At 39.6% G+C, this 22229-nt stretch overlaps 1 protein-coding gene across 3 annotated transcripts in view; it reads right to left on the reverse strand.

Annotated features, from left to right (window-relative positions):
* Positions 1 to 4309: 4309 nt before the first annotated feature.
* KALRN (kalirin RhoGEF kinase) overlaps positions 4310 to 22229 on the reverse strand; it is a 719845-nt gene continuing 701925 nt past the window's right edge. For all 3 annotated transcript variants that reach the window (XM_089520231.1, XM_089520232.1, XM_089520233.1), the window contains 6 exons: positions 16607 to 16738; positions 13420 to 13584; positions 12224 to 12302; positions 10584 to 10784; positions 9732 to 9870; positions 4310 to 8181 (listed from right to left, as the gene is read on the reverse strand). In XM_089520231.1, coding sequence (XP_089376357.1) covers positions 7636 to 8181; positions 9732 to 9870; positions 10584 to 10784; positions 12224 to 12302; positions 13420 to 13584; positions 16607 to 16738 — 1262 coding nt within the window. In that variant the 3' untranslated portion in view covers positions 4310 to 7635. The remainder of the gene's footprint in view (positions 8182 to 9731; positions 9871 to 10583; positions 10785 to 12223; positions 12303 to 13419; positions 13585 to 16606; positions 16739 to 22229) is intronic.

The raw sequence follows: 22229 nt of genomic DNA on the forward strand, positions 1-22229 counted from the left end.
ACTATCACCCTCTACCTTTCCCAGCATTATTGTCTTTTCTAATGAGTCCTCCCTTCTCATGATGTGCCTGAAGTACAACAGTCTCAGTTGGGTCATCTTGGTAGTAGAGGGTAGGAAGTAATTTTACTGACTTGTGTTTAATACATAGCAATAGCACGTATATTTCTACACTGCTTAATAGTGAGCTCAGCACTCACTAAGCAGTTTACAGTGTGTTGTGAGCCAAGTGCCCCCAACCAGCTGGGTACTCATTTTATTGACCTAATAAAGGACGGAAGGCTGAGTCTACCTTGAAGCCCTGGGATTAAACTCACAGCGTTGTGGCTTCAGTGCCAGCACTACCAGGGCTCCTAATACATGTGCGTCTGACTTTTATGTTGGTCTGCATAAGTATGTATATATATATATATTTTAAAACAAAACCAAAAAATATATAAAACAATTTAAAAAGAACATGTCAAGAAGCAGGACTGTCAGCAGAAGAAAATTATAGCTCAAACCTTGGTAAAAGAATCCAGATCTGTATAAAAAATATTCCATTTTCATCCCATGTACAGAATTTCACTGACCCTAAATGGGAAAGTCCTCCCACTTTTCCTACTTCATTTGCACTGTGTGGTGAAGTAAACCATATCTATCAATTTAGCCCTTATTCTCTTCTAATGATTTCTAGTCACATCTGTAAAATGCTAAGAGCTGCAGCTCACAGACCTATATTTTCCTTTTGTCTCTGGGTTGTAGGGTAGAAGGATTTATGCAAATTCCCTACCCCAATAGGTTCTGGTCTCTGTTCAGCACTCAGCAAATGCAGGAAAATAGCTGTTATTAAGAACAAAAATAGCTGCTGTTGTTGAAATACAACTATTTTGTGGTAAAGACTTCCACTCACCGCTAACATCTTTATAAATACATGTTTTCTTCCTCCCTTATGTATCTCCCAGTTCCAGAGCAGCAGTTAGCAGGCAAGAATTATGGGGAAACTAACTGTTCAGTTAAAGCCCTTTTAATATTCAGCATTCTTCAGTTAAGAGAGTCAGCATGGTGTAGTGGTTTGAATGTTTCACTACGAGATAAGGTTCAAATCGTCACTCAGCCATGGAAACCCACTGGGTGACCTTGGGCAAGTCACACTCTCTCAGCCACAGAGGAAGGCAAAAGCAGAGCCTCTCTGAAGAAATCTTACCATAAAAACCCTGTGATAAAGTTACTGTAGAGTCGCCATAAGTCGGAAACAACCTGATGGCAAACAACAACATCTTTTCAGTTCCTGAATTGTTCCTCTGTACTCCCACATTGAAAACTTGCATTAGTTTAGTCCCAATGTCTTAATTTTCTCCATCACTGAAATTTTTGGTTTTGAGGTTTTTTTGTAGACAACCAAACCTACATCTGCCATATGAAGAGATGTTAGTTCATTGAGTTTTCTTCTTCGATGAGAAGGCATTGTTCTTAGCAAGAACCTCCACTGTTGTAGAAACTTTCACGAGACATTTTTTTGAGAAGTTATCAGCTTTGTCTAAATAGACTCAAGTTTTCAGTTATCATAGTTATCACAGTTCATAGTTCAGCTATCATGGTTCACTGGAACCAGTGAGTGGTTTTTGTCATAAATCAAAATGTAGGCGGGATACAGACTGCCCAAAAAGGGCGGTCTGCCTGCGCCTTGTTTTTCTGCATGAGGGAACTGCAGCGGACAAACCGCACGGCTCCCTCGTGCAGCAAAAAGTGGGTCCTTCTTGCGGTGCCATAAGGATGTCGCAGTACGCCCTCATGATATCCTTATGACACTGGGATGTGCGGACACTAAGCGTCTGTCATGTCAAAATGGCGGCACCTGTGTGTACACGGTGCCGCCATTTTGATGCCCCCGTCACGTGCTGGGGTGAGGCCAATATGGGCGGTGCGCCCTCGACGAACCCCTAGCACGTGACTGGGGCGCTGCAAAGGCCCGTCTGGAGAGGGCCATAGATGCTTTATAAAATAACTAAATTGTGTATGTCAACAGTTACAAGATTTTATTTACCCAAATAAACACTCAGATTCCTTCCATTGCAAAGGTTCTATTAGTATCTTGAAATATGTGCCTAACAGATGGGAAGAAATTTAGCCTTTTCCAACATGGGGAATAATATAGATGCTTGGCACTTACATTTTTAAATTAGTATGCTTGTAGTGTCTAAAACTGTAGCATCTAGTTATTCTCTTATAGATAGTAACTTGTAAAAATATTTTGAGACTGGTCATAGCAGCAGGCATCACTCCTGTATAGGCCAAACCAAAGACTCTGGTTGTTGAATCTATTATATCTGGCTTAATCAAAATAATTGCTTTTACATCTTAAAACAATAAACATCCATTGTTCATTCTTTTGTATACTGTATTTATAAGGAAGGCAATAGCCTAAAATGTAGATTTTGTCATCTGTACATAACATATATTACTGAAAAATAAGAACAGATAAGAACATGTGAGCGCAGATAATCACTTTACAACATCACACATGAAGAATCAGAAGTATAAATAAAATATTTACAAAATGTCTGTAGAAAACACATGTGCATACAAAATGAAATCAGTAAAATAATGAGATAACACTTAAGGCAGACTAGCAAAAGACTGAAAATATTAAGGCTGTAGAATTAATTTGCACCTTGGAGAAGTATAAGCTCTTAGAATTTTAGAGTTGGAAGAGACTGTGGAGGTCTTGGATCCAACCCTCTGCTCAGTGCAGGAATGTAGACAGTCCAGCCTCAAATAGCTCCAGGAAATGAGAGCCCAGACTCTCAGCAATGTAGTCCCCATCACCACTATTTGCACAATAGCTGAAAAGGTTTTAACAGAATAATCCTAAGTACTGTATGTCTAAGCACAAGATCAATGAGACTCGCTCCCAGGACAAGTAGAATTGAACCTACAGGGTTGGCAAACTCTGCAATCCTCATCATTTAGAAAAACACCCAGAGGGATTTACGCCAGATGTGTGTGCATAGGATTGCAACCTAAAAGATATACTGTATGTTTATTTGTCTGCTGTTCCTTTTGCATGCCAGGTCTCATTTTCAGTGGAAGACCTACACTGTGGAGTGACATGTGAGGAAAAGCAGACAGAATAGTTCAACAGAGAACTGAAAGCACCAGCATTGAAAAGCTGAGCATGAAAGTAAGATCGGCTCACGTTGAACAGAAGATTGTTTTAGAATGTAAGGCCATAAATTGCAAGAGTCACAATAAGAACAATTCCAGAACAGCTATTTGGTATTTGATGGCAGTTATATAACCAATCTTGCTAGAGAGAGGGGAAGAATATTCTCACAGAAAAGCACCATTGTCTGTTGGGTCATAAAAGATCAATATGGGTGATAAATCAGAGCCCATTGTCTACAACTGAAAGAAAACTCAGTTATCCATGGAATGGCACGGAGAATCGTTTGAGAACCAGCTTGTGTATAGCAATTCCTGGTTATAAAGTAATGGCTGCAAACAGTTTCTAGTCTCACTTTGTTACATACAGCTTGGGATCCCAGGTGGAGACATGCATCAGAGGCACATTATATGAAGGTCACAGGAGCCCTAAGAGATGCAGTCTTCAGTTCCTTCATTAGAAACACCTGAAACAAGATTCTAGCTGAGTTTTATGTCAATTTTGAGCCTCTTTCATCTTAGGTATGTCACCACCTGATTGCTCTTAATGCATCAGAGAGACATTGCAATTTAATTTAATAGTATGGATTTTGTAAATTTTACATTGCTGTTACAAAGCCCCTAGAAAAAAAGAACTGCTTTATGTTTGAGGAAGCACTCGGGGCTTCTTTCAGACATCACATTTATTCTATAGTAAAACCACAGTGATCTACCCAGGGGTTGTCTCAAATTCTGTCCATTTGCTTGCAAGAAACATCCAGTTACTTACTTCAGTTGATCCCTTTGTCATGATTTATGGTGTACTAAATGAGTTTATTCTGTAAGAATGCTTTGATGATATATAGCTTATGTTTTCCATTCCTTCAATATTGAAAATAAAGATGTACATATGAAAGAAGTTACTTAACTCTTCCCCATATACATTGTCCAGAAAAACCATAGGATTACTATTTCCATCTTTTTTTTTTACCATAAATTATAAATTGTGGGTCCCCCCCTAATGATTCCTGGTTTTCCACTGATAAGCTGGATTCAGCCCCAAGAACCTACTTTAGCTGGATATTGACCATCGTTTAACCTGAGCTCACATGACCTACGTCTGGATGATTGTCAGTACTTTGAGGAAATAGTGAGAGCTAAAAGGAACCCAAGGAGTCCATCCTATCCCACATTCCTTTATGTGACAGCAGTTGGTTTTAAAATGACAACATTTATGTTTTAAAAAATCATGGTATAGCAGCTGTTTTCAGAAAAATGATTCCTCTCAGGAGGAAAAAAAAAGATGTTTGATTATTTAAAGGGAAAGAACTTCATCCTCTTTTCCCAGTGGAAAGGCACTGTGCTTTGTTTATCCATATTTGCTATTCAGTGAATCTCAAATCAATGCTCTTTCCTTTCCTTTTTTTTTTTTTTTTTGGTATTATTTGTTGTCTGGGAGGGAAGATTCCCTCCCTCCAACAATGTATTCAGTATTCTTGCTTCTCCCATAATTGTAAAAAGTACATTTACAATACAAGTTAAATTGTAAAAGGGAGACTTTTTTCTTTTTCTTTTTTTAAATAAAAACCCTCTAAAAGGAAAAACATACTCATTTGAGACAGGCTTAGATCATTCAAAATAAGATGAACCTTAGGACAGAGGCAGCAAGTCAGAAACTAAAGAGGAAACCTCCAAAAGGAACAGGAAAATGTTAGCTCTTGCGACAAAGAATACAGAATACTGTCCCGGAAAACACCCAGTTCAATGTAACAATTCCAGTCCAATAAATCAAGAACAATTATTTGTCAATGTGACCATCACCAATTCCCTTCCAATGAAGATTCCCTGCTTTCTTAAAGCCCACATTCTTATGACATCCAAACTGAAAAACTTTGATTCGGGGCTCCCTGCAAACCAGGGTATCAAACACAGAAGCATACCCAACAGGCCATGGCTTATTGGACCAAAATTGTGACAAATTAACTGAGCTACACACATTTCATTTATTAGGCTTCATTTATTAGCCATAATATCTCAATTTGTTTGGTTTATTATGCTTAATTGAACCTTATAAACTATATTTCCAGTGCATCTTAGAGACTTCACTTTTTTGTTCTGTATTCCGCTTTTTGTTAATATTCTGTCTCACAGACCATCCAACCACTTAAGTAGATTAGACTGTAGATACACTCAAGAAGGTATCCCTACATCCTTCTCTCACAGTGTTTGTCAAAAGATTGTATGTACAGTGCTGTGTAAATTTACAGCGCTTTATAAATAAAGGTTAATAATAATAACAACAACAACAACAACAACAACTTCCCTAACTTTGAATATCCAGTGTTAATCAACCAGAACTTGAAAAAATTACTTTTCTAGACTATAATTCCTGGAATTCTCCAGCCAGCACTGCCAGTAGGAGAAAGGGGTTCTGGAAGTCCTAGTCCCCAAACTCTGCTCTATATTTCAAGATCAGAAGAAGAGCCCTGATCATTGATGGTTTGAATGCAGACAACCAGTAAACAAGTGCTAATTTACCAAAGTGCTCACATAACCAATTGTCAGATCATTAATAATGTATTGTTCTGCCAAGCTATAAAAATTGTTATCACTTCTGTGCTGCTTCCATGTTTGAAAAGTATAGAAGTGTAAAGTTTTTCTTTATAATTTGGCAGGACAAAACATTCAGGTGGCTTGTAATGTGATAATATATGGCCATATACCAGTAGACAAATGGTCATCTATTTTCATTTTATTTAAACTGAATTTCTTGGTTTTACTCTTAGTATAGCCCCATATAAAAGTGCTTCGTTTCTATATGTGTGAAACAGGAAGCTTCAGTCCTGATGGAACTGTTGTAACCAGATGATACAGCTGCATTTCGTCCAGCAAGAGCTTGCTGCCTGTATAGGTTATATATCAGACCCTGCCAGGAGCCTGAAACAGCCTTATGAGTGGTCTATGTGGTAGACTATAGTAGATGTTCATGGTACAAATAGCTGAAGAATGGGCCACAACTATTGACATCTTGGCTCCCATCATACCAGTCAAGGTAGGAGATCTCACTATCTCAACACTGAGGAAGAACAGATCACCCTGCCATTGCTAGTTACTTGCTCTATCACCATAAATTACAGCCTATAGGACACTTGTAATAAAGGGAGAAAAATCAGACATAAATTGTTGGCTAATTAAATTTCTAAAGGATTTAAATATGGCAATTTTGATGCTAAATACCCTTGGTATTAGAGTTGGACTAATTTCTACAATGGTAATACAAGATTATTTATAGTCTGGAACTACTATTCTGAACCCACTTGTTTAAAAACTGCAGTTGTGATGACTTAATATTATTAATAATTTTCTGTTATGTCATACAAGACTTGTGGACTGAATGAAAATATCAGGATAGATGCTGGGATGATAGGGATAAAGAGATGATATGTACTGTACAGATGTAATAAGCTACCTGTTATGAAGCCATAAACATAAGAATGGACCCACTATAGTAACCACACTTTGGCCAATTTTGGATTGATTTCACAACTTTTAAAACTGAAAAAGGAATGAGTTTCTTCTCTGCTTATAGACTGTATGAGAGTTCAAGAAACATCCTGCAATAGAAAAAGTCTTTCACATCTACTTTACAGATACCAGCAATTATTTTAACATAGTTTTTTTTTCTCAATGCACAGGTTTTGCAAAAAGGTTTTCTGTACAAGAGCTATAAAATATATTAAAAATTGTCTCATTGTGCTTCATCTAAATATGTTGTTGTTCAGTGAAGTGATCATCTCTGCAATGGTATTTTATAATATGTTATTAATTTTTTAAACAACAGAATGTTGTAAAACCAGAGAGGGATTATTCACAAAGGTATACTGTGGTCTTAATCAACACAGTTTATCTAAGTCATACTACTGGCAAAGCCAGCATTATGAGGGCTGAGAGGCCACAAAACAGCAGTTCTGACACAAGACTAATTCTTATTTAAGACGAGTGAAGTTTGTCTTGAAAGACAGATCTGATCTTTCATTAGGATTTGAAGAATAACAGTTTCTATAAAATATGATACCTGTTTGGTCCAGTTTGCTTTTCAGGAAATTCTCACTGTAGAGAGTCAGCCTAGCCTTGGTTTCTAAAATCTTTCAAATACATCATTTCAATAGTAATAAAATCAGCAAGACTGTCTGGGTCTTTTAGAAGACTGCCTTTCAGAACTAAGGCAACTGTGTTTTGGTTCCCACTCTCCACTGACATTTTTTGTAACATTCATCTGGATGTAAAATAGCCACATCATTACAAGAATAAGCCACCCAAGAAGTTGCATGTGCAACATCTGAAATCATCTAATTCTACCTACTTAGATAGTGAAGCTGCTGGAACAGTTCATATACTCTCTTGGACATCACATTATAGTACTTTATACAGACTGTAAAAGAGAGAGAGATTCTGCTTTCTCTGTCTTCACGTCCTATTACACTCCTCAATGCCAAGTCAAAGTACTTCCATTCATTATGTTCCTGAATTCATCCTGCTCATTATGAAACTCTTAACATTGGGAACTGGACGCACATCAAACTGGTGTTTGCGGCGTTCAATGAAACTGGCCAGGCGTGAGGTATCCAGTGGGATTTTGGAATAGCTGCCATTGTGAAACTGCAACCAAGGATGCTGCAAGCAAGTGGCAGCTGTTGGTCTCCTCCTGAAGTCTTCCTGAAGGATTACAGTGATGAAATCTCTGGCAGCATGGCTTACGTCGCAGAAATACTCATTAGGGAAGCTGAAATCTACCCGGCACACATTGATGCAAGTCTCCTCCCTACTTTCATCCAAAAAGGGAGAGACCCCACTCAGCATAACATAGGTGAGGACTCCCAGGCTCCATATATCAGTGCCAAGGGAAACTGGAGCACCTTGGAGAACTTCAGGAGCAGCAAACTCAGGGTTTCCCAGGAGATGATGAATGTGGTAATGCCCTGTGATTTGAACAGCATCTTCAAGGTCTATTAACTTAACACGAGGCACTGGGATCCGCAAGTCAATGAGTAGATTTTCTGGCTGTAGAGAATAAAATAAAACAGCTCCATGGTCTGTTATTTTTGTAATAAAATAAGGCAACATTAGTTCATAACTACTTTCCTGTTAAGAAAACAATAAATACCTTATACCTTAAAGAAAATGAAGGATGCATATGAACTCTAACATGAAGGATCGTAAATATCTGCATAGGTGGTTGGGGGCTTACAGAGTCATTTTCTATGCAAGTTGTTCACTTGGAATTCAGCTTTTATAAAACTGCAGTCTATGGACGTTATCAGACAAGGGAAATTGGAAGTATAATCCAATGGCAATCCGAACGCAATCATGGGGTTTCATGTTATTATAGCAATAGCAAGTACATTTCTATACCGCTTATCCTTGCACTTAAGCACTCCCTAAGCGGTTTACAAATTGTAAGCTAATTGCCTCCAACAATCTGGATACTCATTTTAGCGACCTCAGAAGGATGCAGGCCTGAGTTGAGCTTCAGACCTTTTGCTAGTATTGAACTCACAACCTTATGGTTTGTGAGTGAGTGGCTGCAGTACAGGCATTTAACCACTGCGCCACCACTGCGCCATAGACTACCACACACAATTTCGGGCAATGGGAAGTCAGTCCAAACGCAATCATGGGGTTGATCACATGCAATTTCGGGCAATGGCAAGCTATTTTCAGGCAATGGGAAGTCAGTTTGAATGCAATTCGAATTCACATAAATTTGCTGAACTAGCAAATTCATGTGAATGCTTTCTGGCCCCACTTTCTTTTCATTCGAAATTAAGAGAAATTCCTCCCATGTGATAAACTCCTATATTAGATTAACATTTCCATGAGGAATAAACATACATAGAATTGACAAAGCACCATGTAAAATGGTGTGTTTTGAACATGCAAATTTAAATAGCTATCAAGAGGGATGAATTTGAAGGATACTGAGGAAGTTAACAGTTTGTCTATGGCATATTGCAAGATTCATATATATGAGACACACTCTCATCCATATCTCTGTGTAAAATGTGTGTGACTGATGAACAGCAAATACCCATCAAGTGGAGGCGGATAAATAGTCCCCATCATGTACAGATTTTGCATGCAATATGGCACAGAATGCATTATCATTATTTACCACATTAAGTTCTCATTCAATAGCAGTTAGAAGATCCATAAAGTACATTATTAAACAGAAAGAGGATGAAAAAAAGTTGTTATTTATAGAAATATATTACAGGTGTTTGTGAATTTATGCTACATTTGTTATATACAATAAATTAATAAAAGTATAAGTCAGAATAAATATTGTCATGGAGTGAAATGTCCAAAAGTGCTTGGGGATTATTCAAAATGAATCTCCTACCAACTCCATTTATGACTGATAAATATTGGTATAAATAAGTTATGCTTAAGCTATAGAACTGGTAATTTTTATAATGGGAAAAATAATATAATAAAGTGGATACCCTTTTCACGTATACAGATAAGAAAGCCTGGTATGAACTGCTTGTTTATGTATTCAACATGTATACTATCACACAAATTAAGTATTTTTTAAAAATCTCTTTCCCTACCTTTATATCCAAATGAGCAACTCGACAATTGTGAAGGTACTGTAAGGCTTCCATTGTGTCTCTTATGTAAAAGGCTACTTTTTCCTCCATCAGTTCATCATGATTCATAAGGTAGTCCAAGAGACGGCCATCATCCATTCTAAAATCCAACAGTTACTGATTATTAAATCTAGTGCAATAACAAGAATGGTTGCTGATCAAAATATTAGATATTAGTTAAACCTTTTTTTTAAAAAATCCATACCCTCAGCTCTTCATTTTTTAAAAAAGAATCTCTGAGTGGTTTACGGATTATGATCAATATAAACGAGATTCCTCACCAGCAAACTTATGATCATGTAAATATTTCAGAATACATGAAACATTTTAAAAAGAAGAATTAAACATTTTATTGCATATTGTAGTCTACTAAGAGTATAAAAGGGGATCTTTTAGCACCTTGAAGGCTAACTTTGCAAAGAAATTGTAGTGTGATTTTTTGTAGACTTGAGCTACATTCTCAGATACATGAAGTGAATTGGTACCCAAGAAGGACCTTTATAATCAGACTGAATAAATAGCCATAGCAATATTAAACTCTTAAGAGCTCACCCATTAATTACATTTTAATAGATAAATGTTAACTTCAAAATTTAATTTAGATGCATACTCTTTTCCACTGATTTACAATGCCACCTAACATGCACTTTGCTCTTGGGCCCCCCAAGATAGAGTATTAATACAGTAGCCACATTATTGTTGTTTTTATAGCAAAATGATATGCTTTTATTAAATTCATGACATGCGGGATGGAAAGGACGAATGAACCCTCATAATAATGATTGAGAAACTGAGCTTCAATTTAAGACTTACAGTTCTAAAACTAAGATATAGGAAGAGGGTGTTTCATAGGTATCGTGTATAGTGATATACTGAGGATGTTGTAAATGCTGCAACATGGCTGCCTCATGTGCTGCCTGCTCCTTCTTCTTCATTTTTTTATTGATAAACTTCACTGCAACATCCTTCCTAGTGGCTTTGTGAATACATTTCTTTACAACAGCAAATCGGCCCCTAGAGAGGAAAAAATGACAAATGAAGACTAAATAAACAATGAAGACATTTTCTAAGATCTTTTTGAATCAGGTTATTAATATTGCTTGATATATCAAAGCAAATGAACTGTTCATAATTTTGTTTTGCAAATTATGTGTCCTTTCGTCTTTACAATCTGGATACTTTTGATTTTAGCCATGGTAGTAGAATTAGTTGTTCAGTATTCATTCATGATGTCTAGCTGTAGACTGTCTTGCATGTCTTGCAGCAGTTTATTTAAAAAAAAAAAAAAGACCCTGCTCTTAAAAAAGGCAGCTCCCACTGAAAGCTAGCAATTATCATAATAATTTGCTGTTGTTGACTGCCTTCAGGTTAACTTCAACTCATGGCAACCCTGTGAGTGCCTTCTTGTTGCTCAGCACAGACCCTGTAAAGGAGACATCTCCAAGACACACTGTCATCAACAGCTCTGCTCAGGTCCTGCAAACTTAAGTTTATCCATCTGGTCTATCCATCTCTTCCTACTGCCTTTTCTAGTTGCTTTTTCTAGTTATCTGTGCCTTCTCATGATGTGGTCAAAGTATGACAGCCTCAATTTAATCATCTTGGCATCTACGCAGAGTTCAGCCTTGATTTGTTCTAGGAACCATTCGTTTGACTTTTTAGCTGTCCACAGTATCCACAGAACACTGCTCCAGATACACATCTCAAAAGAGTTGGTTTTCTTTCTGTCAGCTATCTTTGCCATCCAGCTCACACTTATACACCATGATGGGAAATATGATGGCATGGATAATGCTCACTTTAGTATTCAGTTGTATATCTTTGCACTTTAGGATCTTGTCTATTTTTTTCATAGCTGCCCTTTCCATCCCTAGGCTTCTGCTGATTTCTTGACTACAACCTTCATTCTGATCAATGATCCGCGGTATGGGAAATCTTTAACTACTTCAATGTCCTCACTGTCAGAAGAATAATAACTGAGAGAATACTAACTATATAGAGAATATTACTAGGAAGTATTCTTCTGACAACGAGGACACTGAAGTAGTTAAAGATTTCCCATACCGCGGATCTGGACACTAAAGTGAGAATTATCCATGCCATATGTTTCCCATCATACACTGGGCTCTCATTTTTGGGAATGGTACATGAGGCTGAGGACCAGTCAAGGAGGCTGAGGGAGAATCCTCTTCAATTTGCCTCACTTCATCTGAGTCATTAAGTGGCGAGTAAACAAGTAATGGGACTCCAAGAAATACACACCCACACATAGCATTTGTACATCTCTCAGCCACAGCACCTCTGAGATGCATCAGACCTCAAGATAATGTGCCTTAATGTGTTTCTAACATACTAGAACCAAGTCTTTTAAAACGTTATCTAAAGCTTTCCTAAAAGAGAAAATTTGTTATGCTTAGCTTGTATTTTAATGAAATAATTAATTTTAATATTACCTTCCAATCTCATTCAGCTCTGTATAGGCAAAATCAAAGTTCTCTTTCCAGGTAATGGTTGCTCCATCTGCTGCAGCGTCTTTGTGAAACCAAAAAGGTTGAAGAATAGAATTGTAATTGTAATATAAACTACAGAAATCATTACTTAATGTATTAAAAGGGGAAAGCATTAGAACAAATGGGAGACTTGATGAGCATAAGTGCTGAGGAGAGGGCCTCTAGTAAGATTGAGTTCCCTCTCTACCATTTGAACCATCTCCTTCACATTCTTTGAGTTATCAGCACCAGCACATTGCTGTCCCTCTGTCCTGATAACTACAAATTGCTGCTTCAGGCAAAATACCTTATGGTGTTGTTGAAATATAGAATACTATGACAGGGCATCTGATTGGAGAAATAATAATGGTTCATGCAGAGATAACCTTACTATTAGGGTGAGGTGGTTGTAGTTGTGGGTTTATATTCTCAACCACAGTTGCTAAATCCAAGTTCTCCTTCTCAGCACAAATAAAAACCCATTAGTTCTGATGTGTTACAATGAGCTTTACACTTTCTGAAAATGGATATCTTCCCTGTTATTGACAGTGGTGTCACTAGGATTTGTGTCACCTCGTGCTGTAACTCATGGTGTCACTCCCCCTCCATTAACTTATTCCTATATCACACCATATAGAATTTTTAGTCACATTTTTTGTACTCAGGTTAATCGTCAGTTCCTGCACATCATAGCCAAATTAAAAGTATACCTTTAAATTACAGTATCGTATCCATGGCCTCTGTGCATTTACAAATACATAGTTTCATGTGGATGAAGTGAAATTTGGTAAAAAGGTAATGTTTTTAAAGATAATTTTAAAAGAATAAAATTTAATAAATAAATAAAAATTAAACATTATATACAATTGTATAAAATTATAAAAAGTAAAATAATAAAATTTTAAAAATAATGTAAATTTTATTTTATTTAAAAAATGACAACCCTGAGGCTTCTCCTTTCTTCTCCCACTGAGCTTCACTTCACTCACACAATTTCTTTAGCATTTTAATGGGACACAGGTGAACACTACAGGCCATTTCTGCCAAAAGGCAGATGTTTGAGGAGCAGTGGTATCACTTCACCTGAGAGTGTCACCTGGTACGGTCCGTGCCCCCCACATCCCCCTACTGATGCCACCCATTATTGATAAGGTGCTCACCATATTCTGGAAGTTTCACAAACTCAGAGGCCTCACTAGGTAAGCTAATTCCCCAGGGGTTACTGGCACTGACTCGAAACTGATACTGACAGCCAGGTGTGAGGTCTTCAATGACGAGGTAGGTGTCCAAAGTGGAGGCAACGGACTGCTGCCAGACCTGTGAGCCTGTTTTATTGCGGGGTGGGAGAGATGAAATGTGGTTATATACATCAGAGGAAAGAAGAGCTGCACACCCTATTGATTCACCACCACACAAGGGGGCTGACTCTTAATCTGCCACTGAATGTGTGTTTTTAAAAGAGGGTGTAATAAGGAGACCTTGGTCTGGGGAATTTATCATTAGCTTAAATTGAGGAGCGGTCTCTGTCCCATGTATATGAAAGTAGCCAAGGTAATAGATCAACAGAGACAAGTTTTATGAAGACTGAATACTGTTTATTATTCATACACTCATAAGACAATCATACACTCACACAATCATCCAAGAACTCAGAAATATACAGTGTGCCCGCGCCATATGTTTCCAATGGGGCTCGAGCATAGGCAGAATTTGTCTTACGCGGCGGGATCTGGAACGGATCCCCCGCGTAAGGCAAGGATGGACTGTAGTAAGTTAGCGTTGATAGATAACACAAGGCTTTCTAATGGGAATATTCACCTGTTTTGGTGGTGCTCCAGGTCCAGATTGATGAAGACTCAGCAACACGGAGGGGAAGGAAGGCGGGGAAGTGGAGTGGAACTATATCAGAACTCAGACACACAGAGAGTGTGCCTGGATTCTGACATGGAACACTGACAAATGATTTGAGAGATCTTAAATAGGCAAAATCTTGTCTTAGGTGAAAAGTTGTTTTCCACATTTCAAAGCAAAGCCAAATCTACATATTAAAGATTGCTTGATCTATAGACAGTCTCCAAGGTGAGAATGGTCATCCAAGGTGAGAACGCTTCTGGCCTGGCAAAACATCCTGGCCATAAATCTGCCCAAAGGTGTGAATGACTCTTCCTGATGGCAACTCCTATCTCAGCCTTTTTGATCTATGTTTCAATGGCCTATGTGACTGGCCTGTCTTGCAGTGATGGAGAACTCTATGTCATGTATCCCATCAGGCACTCTGCATAGGGTCATCAGAAGAAAAGTCACTCACATTTAGGATTTTAAGGCTCCAATGTTGGTAACAAGGGCATTTCCAAGTCCTCCAGGAAATCATTTCTAATAAGAAAGAGTAGCTACCCTGATGCCTTGTTGTTTAGAATGAACTAAGCATGCATAAAAATGAACTTGTAGGTTGGAATGTGCTGCATCTGACTGCAGGTAGTAGCAAATTTATTTTAAAAATAATGATCTACATTAGAAATGTCTGAATTTAAATAATTAACATAGCAGAGAGAGGACAAAGGATGGAATCCTGCTGAGGTGCTACACTAGTAGAGTAACAATAGCTGTACAAGAAACTGGTTACTCAGAGATTGCAGTCCCAGCAGTTTCCCAAGCACACATAGCCCTGTCTCTTAGTAAAACTATATAGAGATTGGTGGATGGAGAGCTAACTGATCATTGCACAAATGACAAGACAATGCCTGTGGCACAATAGGTTACACTATTGTGGGATCCTGAGTGTATTGTGGTATATGTGGTGTAGTAGTTTGAGTGTTGGGCTAGCACTCTTGGATACCAGGGTTCAAATCCCTGCTCAGCCATGGAAATCCATTGTGTGACCTTGAGAAAGCCACTTTCTCATAGCCTCAGAGGAAGGCAATGGCAAAACTCCTCTGAACAAATCCTGCCAAGGAAACCCCCATGATAGGTTCAGTTTAGAGTCACCTTAAATCAGAAATGACTTGGAGGCACACAACAATAAAATAACAAATTTGTACTGCAATAGAAGTGCATGGGAACTGGACGTCAAACTTTATTATCTACCTATAGATTTACTCTTTTTTTGGTCATGTTCTATTTTGTTTCGCACAGGGAAATATTTTAAACAAAGAACCCTTACCAACACTGTTTTGCTGTATAAAGACCCATCTGTAACAACTTTTAAATTACTACTGTATATACAGATTTCTCTAAATTGCACTGGAATCATTCAAATAATCAGAAGTCAGACAAACAGAACAATAGTGTCTTTGAGAAGAATTGGGAAGATATTTTAAAGTAGTTGTTTCACATATGTCTGAGTTGTAGCTGAAATTTACTCTGGCTTTTAATCAAACAAGCTCACAGACTTTATGAGATTTCATTGGTTTGTTACTGTATTTGTAACCCTCTTTAAGGGTTACAATACAGGATCATAAATAGCTTAGAAATGTAAATGAATAAGTAAAACCCAGTCAGTGTATAGAATTAGGTTAGGGCATGAATGAAGAGTAGTTGAACTTAATAGTTAGATTTAATTCCCAGTTAAGCAAATGGGAAAAAGTTATAATTAAATTGTCAGAGGTGCTGTGGCTGGGAGATATTCATTGGCCAGAGGAGGATGGAGTGGGGGCAACCAGACAGTATCTGTGCTGGCTGGAATTCTGCAGGTGAAGAGAAAGATATGAGGTTTCTCTCTCTGCATGGGCATTCCCTGGCCATTTGCACCCACAAGGCTTTATAGTAGTAGACCCTGTGTATTTGAATGTTACACGGGGAGCTACTAAGTAGGTCCATGCTGACATATGCATGCATAACCCCAGGTTATGCTATGTATTTCTCTAAAAGTATTCCAGTTACTCTCATAATCTGCAAGATGTCATCAGACACCTTAGCAGAAACTAAATAGGTGAGCCGTGCAATTAAAAGCATCAGAATGTGTCTATGATCTCAGCTCAACAGCTCTGCAGAAAATCTTTGTCATTGTATCACCACAGACAAGAGCCCTAAGATGACCAATGGGTTGTTGTTGTTGTTGTGTGCTTTCAAGTCATTTCAAAGTTATGGTAACCCTAAGGCAAACCTATAATGGGGTTTTCTTGGCATGGTTTGTTCCCAGGAGGTTTGCCATTGCTTTCCCCTGAGGCTGAGTGCATGTGACCTTCCCAAGGCTACCCAATAGGTTACATGGCTGAGCAGAGAATTGCACTCCAGTCTCCAGAGTCATTGTCCAACATTCAAGCTGCTATGCTATACCCAATGGGTACGGAACATAAACTAAAAGCTGACACAAGTGCTGTCATAGAAAAAGCCAAGTAATGCTCATACCTTCTTCTCTGTACTCCACTGTGTAACCTGAAATAGTGCAATTCCCTGTACTGGATGGAGGCAGCCAACGAAGAATGACGGAGGTGCAGCTTCTTTCCTGAGCAAGAGGACGATTTGGGGCTGCAGGGACACCTGGAAGGGGGGAGAGGTGGGGAAAAGACAAAGACCGTGAAGAGAGCATTGCTCCTGGTGTTCAACATAAAGCATGTGAAATAGAGGTTGGTTATAAGCTAGGTGTTCTAGAAGAATCAAAAGCCTAGCAGAAGGACCAGACGTTTGTTAAGATGCTACTAGCAGAGACTGTGGGAGACCATGATCAGATTCTTTACCTGTTGGGCAAACAGCAGAAGGGAATCCGGGCAATTTCAGTAAGGGAAATGAGATATAGAGAAAGGCAGATTGCTCTTCCCTTGAACCACAGACCCAATCCAATCCATTTTAAAAGATGCAGGGAATTGATTCTAGGGCCTAGCAGCCAGCAGCCCAGAGCAAGAATCATAGAATCGTAGAATTGGAAGAGACCACAAGGTCCATCCAGTCCAAGCCCCTTCTGCCATGCAGGGACCCTCAGTCAAAGCAGCCCTGACAGATGGCCATCCAGCCTCTGTTTAAAGACCTCTAAGGAGGGAGACTCCACTATTCTGAGGGAGTGTGGTCCACTGTCGAACAGCCCTTGCTGTCAAAAAGTTCCTCCTAATGTTGAGGTGGAACCCCTTTTCCTGTACCTTGCATCCATTGTTCTGGGTCCTGTTCTCTGGAGTAGCAGGAAAAAAAGCTTGTTCCATCCTCAGTATAGCACTCCTTCAAATATTTAAACAGGGCTATCATATCACCTCTTAACCATCTCTTATCCAGGCTAAATATACCAGCTCCTTAAACAGAAATGCCCTCGTACCTCCCCACTGCTGCCCTGTCCTCCTCTTTCTTGTGCAACTGTGGAAGGGGAGACAAGATATCTGCTCCTTGTCTTTCTTTTGTTTCCTTTCTATAACAGTGATGGTAGGGTTAGGCAAGGAACATAAACTTTGACAGCCTGTATTTGCTGGTAGTCCATGAATTTTGCCTTCCCCAGATTTCCATAGCACCATCCCTGGAGTCAAGTTAGACAAAATCACTTCCATTTAACTTTACTGACTCTATATTTCAAAGAAGGCAACACGTGAGAGCTTATTTACTGTCTGAGGACAAAAATCAAGCATCCTCATGAGATTGTATCACTTTGGAAAGTGTATGTTTTTGGATGTATCATTATTATTATTATTATTATTATTTACTTATATCCCAACTTTCTCCTAATAGAGGGAGTCAAGATGGCTAACAAGCAAATTTAAGAGGACTGCCTGAAGGAAGAGGCCCCTCCCTCTTCAACTGTCATCTCGGCCTCAGAGGGAGCCATCAGGCAGACCAGCAACATCTTGGACTGCCTGAAGGAAGAGGCCCCTCCCTCCTCAACTGTCATCTCGGCCTCAGAGGGAGCCATCAGGCAGACCCAGCAACATCGGGGACTGCCTGAAGGAAGAGGCCCCTCCCTCCTCAACTGTCATCTCGGCCTCAGAGGGAGCCATCAGGCAGACCCAGCAACATTGAGGTCTGCCTGAAGGAAGAGGCCCCTCCCTCCTCAACTGTCATCTCGGCCTCAGAGGGAGCCATCAGGCAGACCCAGCAACATCGGGGACTGCCTGAAGGAAGAGGCCCCTCCCTCTTCAACTGTCATCTCGGCCTCAGAGGGAGCCATCAGGCAGACCCAGCAACATCGGGGACTGCCTGAAGGAAGAGGCCCCTCCCTCTTCAACTGTCATCTCGGCCTCAGAGGGAGCCATCAGGCAGACCCAGCGACATCGGGGACTGCCTGAAGGAAGAGGCCCCTCCCTCTTCAACTGTCATCTCGGCCTCAGAGGGAGCCATCAGGCAGACCCAGCGACATCGGGGACTGCCTGAAGGAAGAGGCCCCTCCCTCTTCAACTGTCATCTCGGCCTCAGAGGGAGCCATCAGGCAGACCCAGCAACATCGGGGACTGCCTGAAGGAAGAGGCCCCTCCCTCTTCAACTGTCATCTCGGCCTCAGAGGGAGCCATCAGGCAGACCCAGCGACATCGGGGACTGCCTGAGAGCTGGTGGAGGACTACTTCTGCCGCTGCCCCCCCCCCCCATGTCACCTGGGAAGAAGCTCCCCAGAACTGCGGAGGACTATCTTGCCGCTGTGGTGGCTTTTTACCAGGGGGGAGGGGTCAGTGAGAGAGGGGTGTTTTTATGTATTCTTAATTGTTTTATTGATATTTGCTGTGAACCGCCCTGATCTATGGAAGGGCGGTATAAAAATAAAATATTTATTTATTTATTTATTATTTAAGATTTGCTATCCCATGTTTGTGTGTGTATGTGCCTTCAAGTCACCTGTCACTTTATGGTAACCCCATCAATTTCAAAGGGTTTTCTTAGGCAAGGAATACCCAGAGATGGTTTTGCCAGTTCCTTCCCCTGAAGGAAACTACACCAGCTGCTATTTGGTGGCAATTTCCCATCTAAATACTAACCAGAGCTGGCCCTGCTTAGCTGCCAAGATTAGATGGGATCTGGTACCTTTCAGGGATTTTGAAATTACGATCCCCTCATCATGTGGGAAAGGTGGAGTCCTAGGAAGTACTGGCAGATGGCAGTATTCCCCTTCTCTTCATTCTCCCATGCACTGAAAAAAGCAAATATGTGCCAAGAGGAAACCCAGCTTATAGCAAGACCCTCAGGGGAAAGGATTTTGCTTTCCTGATACTCCTTATCTTGGGGTGAGGCTGGGTGGTGGGTGGGGAGAAACCACAGATTCCCAATATGAGTAATTTCTTCTTTTTGACTAAAAAGGTATGCTAATGTGGCCTATCTTCTACAAAGATAATGTGACAATTGCTTCATCTTGGAAGGATATCACAAAAGAGCAAGAAAAAACAACCCTGAGATGGCAAAAAACTTATTTCCTGATACCTGAACTGACTTTTTACTCCCTACTACAGAGCAAGGAACTGGCAGAACCACCTCTGAGTATTTTTGCCTGGGAAAAACCCTATGAAATTCATTAGATTACCCTAAGTAGACACAAGCATGTACACACACAGAGAAAATAAGATATAACAGTGGTAAAAGAGGCAGTGTTCAGAACTAGCAGAATTCTTCCCACACGCATATTGTGGACCCATCGGCACTGCAGAAATAATCCTGTTTGACACCACTTGCATTGCCATGGCTCAGTGCTATGGTATTCTGGGAAAGCTCTGGTGCCATGACAAACTACAATTCCCAGAATTCTATAGTACTGGCACATGGCAGTTAAGGTCATGTCAAACCGAATTATTTCTGCAGTGTGGATACTGCCTGATTATTAGGCAAAGGTTGGTCCCTTACAAGGCAAAAAGGCACAGAATTTATTTTGCTGGCTTTCAAAGCTTAGATTAATTTTTTGCCTTTTAGTGGCCTAATAAAGAAACAAAGTCTTTCTTGGTCAATACAGCTACTGCTGCATTTGTGGGTCCCTTAGGAAGTGTGGGGGAAAGATAGCAAACCAATCTATACATTTCCAAATTTCTTCAAGGACATTGTAGAAGGAAGGAATTTCATAAGACAAAGGGGAGTACTAGAAAGAAAAGGAAGTATTCAGGTATTCCTTGTCTTAAACATGAGAATGGAATTTATTGCCTTACCTCACCCAGATGAGCTAAGAGTCACTTGCATGCAATCTAAGTGATCAGATTCTTATGGAAGGGATAACTACTAATGACTTATCTGCAATTCCTTTTCTGAACTATGGAGTTTATCACACTGAAATTTGAACTGCAATCCAAAGCAAATCCAAAGGGAAGGGGAAGCAGAGTCAATTCGAATCCAAGGCAATTCACGTGATTAATTATCTCACATGAAGAGCAGAATTGTGGTCATTCCTGAGGCAAAGCGAAGCAAGTGCAAAATAAATGATCACACCAGTACATACCATGCAGATTCACCAATTCGAATTGGCACCCTTGCACATGCTCAGTGGGGCTCTGAACGCATTGTGAACCTTTGCACTTCTGGGGTGAAGAAGGGGGCCACTTCCTAATTCCAGTTTCACATGAATGCTAGCCTCACATGAATGATTGCTTCACGTTTCTTCTTCCCTTCTATTTTATTCTATTTTTTTTACTCTATTTACTCTATTTCAACAATTTAGCAATGCCTGCAACTCTCGCCATGTGTGGTCTCGAGTATACATGTGTCCTCCCTGTCACTCATGCTATCCCTTCATGCAACATCTGAATGTGTCCCCAGTCTATCCATCCCTTCATGCAACATCCAAACGTGTCCTCAGTCTATCCATCCCTTCATGTAACATCCAAATCTGTCAGCCACATCCAAATGTGTCCTCCATTCTTGAAGGAGTACTGGAAGCAAATGGAGCAAAATTACAGCTCCGTATCATGGGAAATTTGCCACCTTGGAGGTTTGTGGGGGTGTACCAGGACCAAAGCAAAGTTGCATTCCACACAAGACCAATTTGGATTGAAATCGAAGTGAGCTTGGAAACGATTTTTGTGAATTCACTTGTTACCGATTCACCTACATCAGAAGTCACTTTGGTTTGACTTTGGATCTGGCTCGGAACTACTCCCCATAGAAAGCAATCACGTGTGACAATCTATCACATTTTAATGTGAATTTACATGGTTGGACCAGGAGTGACTTTGGATTGGAGCTGCAAAACACATTGTGTGATATTGTCCTATGAAGTGACAGAGGAGGGAGGAGAATTGTCTCTGTATATAAAGTGGCTGCCTTCTTTACTGATGCAATTTCTTCCCTTTCTCTTTTCTCTTTCTTTCTCCCCCTTACTCTCCACCCTTTCCTTCCATCTCCTAGCAGCAGACAACATCTTCAAGATGGAAAAACAAAATGTCCTTTCTTGTTTGCGCCATAAAGTAGGGTGAAAGCCTATCCTGTACAGCCCTAATAGGAGACTTGTTCCAGACTCTCCACTTAATGCAGCATACAAATAAAATAAAATAAAATAAACACTAAATGACCATATCCAGTCATTCCTTCTTAATCTTTGTAGCAACTTCACATAGTGCATTATTTTTATTGTTTCAACTTGTTTTCAATTGCCTGAATCAGTTTTACTGGAGCAGTTCTTGTGATATAGAATGGATCATAAATATTTTCATAAATAAAATAAATCAATAGTGAAATTTGGTCTGTGGCAAAGAGAGCTTATTAATAATATAATAATAACAATAAATGTTTATTTATTAACCGCTTTTCCAACGATCAAAGCGGTGTACATGTCGTTAGCCGAGCAATAAAAAAGATTGAAAATCTACATCATAAGATACATATTAAAATAGAATTAAATTCCAACGACATTAAAAACATACGATAAAAACTGTTAAAAGCATAACAATCCATAAAAATAGAGCTACAAAGACAATAGGGGAGGTAAAATCTTAGATGGAATTAGGAGGGTAGGCTTGTTGGAAGAGGTGAGTCTTTAAAGCCTTCTTAAAGGCTTCCACCGTTCTAATGTGGCAGATTTCTTCAGGAAGGGCATTCCATAGAGAAGGCGCCACAGCTGAAAATGCCCGTTGTTGTGTTGTCACCAATCTCA

This window comes from Sceloporus occidentalis, unplaced genomic scaffold, assembly GCF_023333645.1.
Source record: "Sceloporus occidentalis isolate IW3139 unplaced genomic scaffold, rSceOcc1.0.p SCAF_4, whole genome shotgun sequence".
In the NCBI taxonomy this organism is placed as follows: Eukaryota; Metazoa; Chordata; class Lepidosauria; order Squamata; family Phrynosomatidae; genus Sceloporus; species Sceloporus occidentalis.